Source organism: Nematolebias whitei, chromosome 8, assembly GCF_014905685.2.
Source record: "Nematolebias whitei isolate Nwh7 chromosome 8, NemWhi1, whole genome shotgun sequence".
In the NCBI taxonomy this organism is placed as follows: Eukaryota; Metazoa; Chordata; class Actinopteri; order Cyprinodontiformes; family Rivulidae; genus Nematolebias; species Nematolebias whitei.
Genome location: NC_056505.1, coordinates 41824976 through 41829419, shown reverse-complemented (window position 1 = coordinate 41829419; position 4444 = coordinate 41824976). Strand labels below are relative to the sequence as shown.

The 4444-nt window shown below is 40.4% G+C and overlaps 1 protein-coding gene across 1 annotated transcript in view; it reads left to right on the top strand.

Moving 5' to 3' along the window:
• The window catches only part of LOC119414144 (histone-lysine N-methyltransferase EHMT1), a gene marked incomplete at its 3' end in the record, with an annotated part of 122290 nt that extends 118230 nt beyond the window's left edge, over positions 1–4060 (top strand). Inside the window, 2 exon segments of the mRNA XM_037681268.1 lie at positions 3535–3641; positions 3938–4060. Coding sequence (XP_037537196.1) covers positions 3535–3641; positions 3938–4060 — 230 coding nt within the window.
• Positions 4061–4444: the final 384 nt, after the last annotated feature.

Below are 4444 nucleotides of genomic sequence, written 5' to 3'. Positions count from 1 at the left end.
GGATGGATGGATGGATGGATGGATGGATGGATGGATGGATGGATGGATGGATGGATGATGGATGGATGGCGAAGGAGGAGACCACCAGCAAACACAGCAGGAGTGGTCAGTTCAGTTGAACACCTGCCTGTTTGCTTCAGATCAGCTGTTCAAATCTCTGCAGGTTCAAATAAAAGGTGCACCAGGACTTTCAGATGAATCTCTCGGGCCACAGTTGTACGGACGATAAACGATAACTGCTAAAAGATAACTGATGACTGATAATTGATAACTGTCCTTTCTGAATTTTTGACTGTTTTTGTCTCACTTCATCCTAGAACAAAACATTTATAACATAAAAACAATTGAGCAGATTCTAGTAATCTTTTCTTAGGATTCATTAAAGATCAAATGCAATTGGAAATTCTTCTCAACTTCCAGTATGAATTTAAACAAACACTATATGAGTCAGAGTCAGAGTCAGAGTTTCTTTATTGTCATTCGCACCTCATGTGGTACATGTGGTGGAGCGAAATTATGTACACAGGGTCCCAGTTACATCCAACAATAAAATGTATAAGAAAAACAGTAATAACATCTAAGATATGAACTAAGAAATGCATCAACTAAATATACACTAAGCACTCATAACATAAAACATTGAACATCACCACAAACATGAACATGAGTCTGTGAGCAGATGTGCACGCATGAACACATCAACATTGAAACAGATCAGCAGCAACATGAAACAGATCAGCAGCAACATGATATGGTTTTTCACAGTGATTATTCTAGTTAGAGATTCATGAGTCTAACAGCCTCAGGGTAGAAGCTGTTCCTCAGTCTAGTGGTTCTACACTTAATGCTCCTTAACCTCCTTCCTGAGGGGAGTGGGGCAAAAAGTGTGTGTGCTGGGTGGGTGGGGTCCTTCATGATGCAGGTGGCCCTCTTCCTGCATCTGGAGGTGTAGATGTCTGTGATGGTGGGGAGACTGATTCCAACAGATTTCTGTGCAGCCTTCACCACTCTCTGCAAAGCTTTTCTTTCTGCAGCTGTGCAGCCTCCATGCCACACATTGATGCTCGAGCACAGGATGCTCTCCACTGCACACCTGTAGAAGGAGGTGAGGACTGAGCTTCCCAGACCAGCTCGCCTCAGCCGTCTGAGGAAGTAGAGTCTCTGATGAGCTTTCTTGATCAGGCTGGTGGTGTTGTTGCTCCAGCTGAGGTTGTCATTCATGTGTACACCCAAGTACTTGTAGCTGGAGACCACTTCCACCGCAGATCCTCTTATGTTCAGGGGGGTGTAGGTGTTTTTGTTCCTTCTGAATATGAACTTAACATTGTAAAATTTGTTTAGGAAATTTAATGTTCAAGGACACCACTTAAGAAAAAAATGTTTAATAGGAAAAGTAAGAAGTGAAAAATGTACAAAAATAAAAAATACTGCCTCCAACTAATGATTGTGTATCTGTGTCCCTCGTCTCACGGGCTTCATCCAGAAGAAGACACAAGTGTTGTTCCTGCCGTGTCCGGTTCAGTTCTTCATGTTCATTCAGTGATGAAATAAGACTTTTCTTTATTGGACTCTTTTCTCTTTCTCTTGACTAGAAAGAAGAAAAAGGTGGTTAATTCAAGCTACATACTGTTTTTGAATAAATGCATGAAACAAAGAAAGGTGCAGCTAACAGCTATAATAGATATATTAATAATAATAAACTGATCAAATAAGAAAATGAAAAATAAATTGATTTGAAAATAATGAAAATGATAATAATGTATATATGAATCAGAAAGTATTATACAGATGCAGATATTCTTTGTCATTCGCACCACGTGTGGTACATGTGGTGGATCAAAATTATGTACACAGGGTCCCAGTTACATCCAACAATAAAATATAAAAGAAAAACAGTAATAAGATCTAAGATATGAACTAAGAAAAACATCAACTAAAAATATGATAAGCTCTAATAGCATAAAAACATTAAACACAATACGCAGAACAGCAGCACGGACATGAGTCTGTGTGAACAGACGAGCATGCATGAACACATCAATATGAAACTGATCAGCAGCAACATGAAACTGATCAGCAGCAACATGATGTGATTCTTCACAGTGTTATATATTCATAAGGCTGCACAAACTCTAGTTCATGTTGCTGTTTGACATATTGTTTTGATTGTTTACTGCTATTAGTGCTTAGTGTTTTATTAGTAGATGTTTTTTAGTTGATATTTTTCTTAATTCATATCTTAGATCTTATTACTGTTTTTCTTTTACATTTTGTTGTCTGTAACTGGGACCCTGTGTACAAAGTACATAATTTCATCCCATTTCAGTATTTATTCAACATTTTAGTTTTTTACTTTAAAAATAAAATAAATCAAGTCCTTATCGGCACAAATAAAGTGATGTGGAACATGTTGCATCTTACCGAGCACAGAAGGCTGCAGCGTTGTGCTGCTCTGTGAGGTGCAGCTGGGCTATGATGGAGCTCTGTCAGGTGTAGACTCCTCTGATGGAGCAGGAGCCGGGAGGCTTGGAGGGTTTAATGTGGAGTTTAGAGATGAACCATCACGCGCTGAAATACGTTCTGGATAAAATATAGTGAGAAACGGGACCGGAGGACAGTTAGCATTTATGCAAATTAGCTTAGCATCGTAGCACCGACGTTGTCCTATTATGGCGTCAGCCTCTTTTGTTAGTTAAAAATATGTTCAGAACCGATGGGATGAGTAATTTAAAATATGTTTAAAGTTAGAAAACACTCACCATCTTCTATAAATGGTTCAAGTAGAGCAGTAACCGTGTCCAAACCACCCTCCAATCCTCCATCTAGCTCGCTTTGACTTTTTTCGTCGGCCACCAAGCACAACAACACCTGCACTTCTGCATTTGACCACGGCTTTGATATTATTGTTGTTGTATAGCTTCAAAATACTAAAAGATACGCTCCTCGTGTTATCGCTAATGGCAAGCGGTAGAGAAAAAATGGTGGATCGGGTTGTTTGGAAAGACTCCACAGACTCCTCCCCCCGACCAATCAGTGACCGACAGTGTTTCTGACGTCACGGCGCGGCTCGCTCGGACCCCTTGAGAAGCCGGGCCAGAATTTAGCGAGGTGAGCCGGTCACAGGAACAGTGGAAAGACCTCAAACGCGCATCAAGCCGGAAATATCCGACCCGCGCCGTGACGGTGGAAAAGGGGCATAAGTGGCTTTAAGAATCTGTTGGACTCCTGGCAGGGACCAATGCAGACATGTTCCTGTTTTTAGTTTTCTACATTTGCCTTAGAATCTAGCTGTTTTTTGTTACTTTTCTTTTTTTTTTAGCCATCGTATTTGTTGAAAAAATAAAATCTGTATGACTGTATGACTTTTTATAACTGTTTATTGTTGTCGCTGTTGTCCATTGTTGTCATCATTCTTTGTTGAAATCAGGTCTCTCTTGTAATGAGTCCTCGAGGCTTAATGGGCTTTACATGTCTAAATAAAGGCTGAATGAATATTGAGCATGTTCTTTGATAAAACCTCATTGTTTTTTACAGTGGATGGGAAGGACCCCAACCTTTTAATTGAGGGCCAAAACAAACGCACCCCACTTCATGCAGCATCTGCAGAGGGTCATCAGGAGATCTGCCACATGTTGGTCCAGGTGAGGTGACCCAAGCTTTAGTATTGCAACATGTGGAACGCTGCTCATGTCTGTTCAGCCCTGGTTTTTCTCAACATCAGTTTGTTTCAAAAGTCTGTGGGTACAGTCAGAGCCTTTTCAATACATTTCATACTATTTGAGAAATTCAGAATAAAAAATTAATACTATCAATAAAAAGTCTTTGGGTAATAAAGATTATGTTCTGTTCAAACATTTAAATGAAAAATGCCAGTGAAATCCTTGCAGATCATGGTGACCCTCACAGGGCATGATGCTGACTCTGTTTGTGCACCCAGGCTGGAGCCAACCTGGACATGTTTGATGTGGAGCACAGAACTCCGCTGATGGCAGCCTGTGAAAACAACCAGCTGGACACAGTTTGCTACCTGCTCAGAGCTGGAGCTGCCATAGGCCACAAGGTGGGTCAGCACCTGGTAGCTCACTGCTCTTATGAAACCCTCTCCGTCACCCATCGCCCTCTGGTAACTACTGGTTGTTATCACAGCTGAATCACTTGTAGCTTCTAAACAGATGTTAACTAAACTTTTTTTTATTATTATTTCATTTGTAGTTCAGCCTTTAGATATTTGTCTAATGAGCTTTGCGTTGGATTAATAAGATAGGCATAACTCATTTGTTACTGCATTTTTTCAAAAATAACTTCTTACTTTGGAACTAAGACACTAAAATTAGACTAATTCAACCTTTATTTCCACAGGTTAGTCTCACTGAGCCTCACAGACTCATTTACAAGAGAGGCATGTTTTAAGCTGTTGCGTCAGGATGAGGGCTGGCTGCGGGTC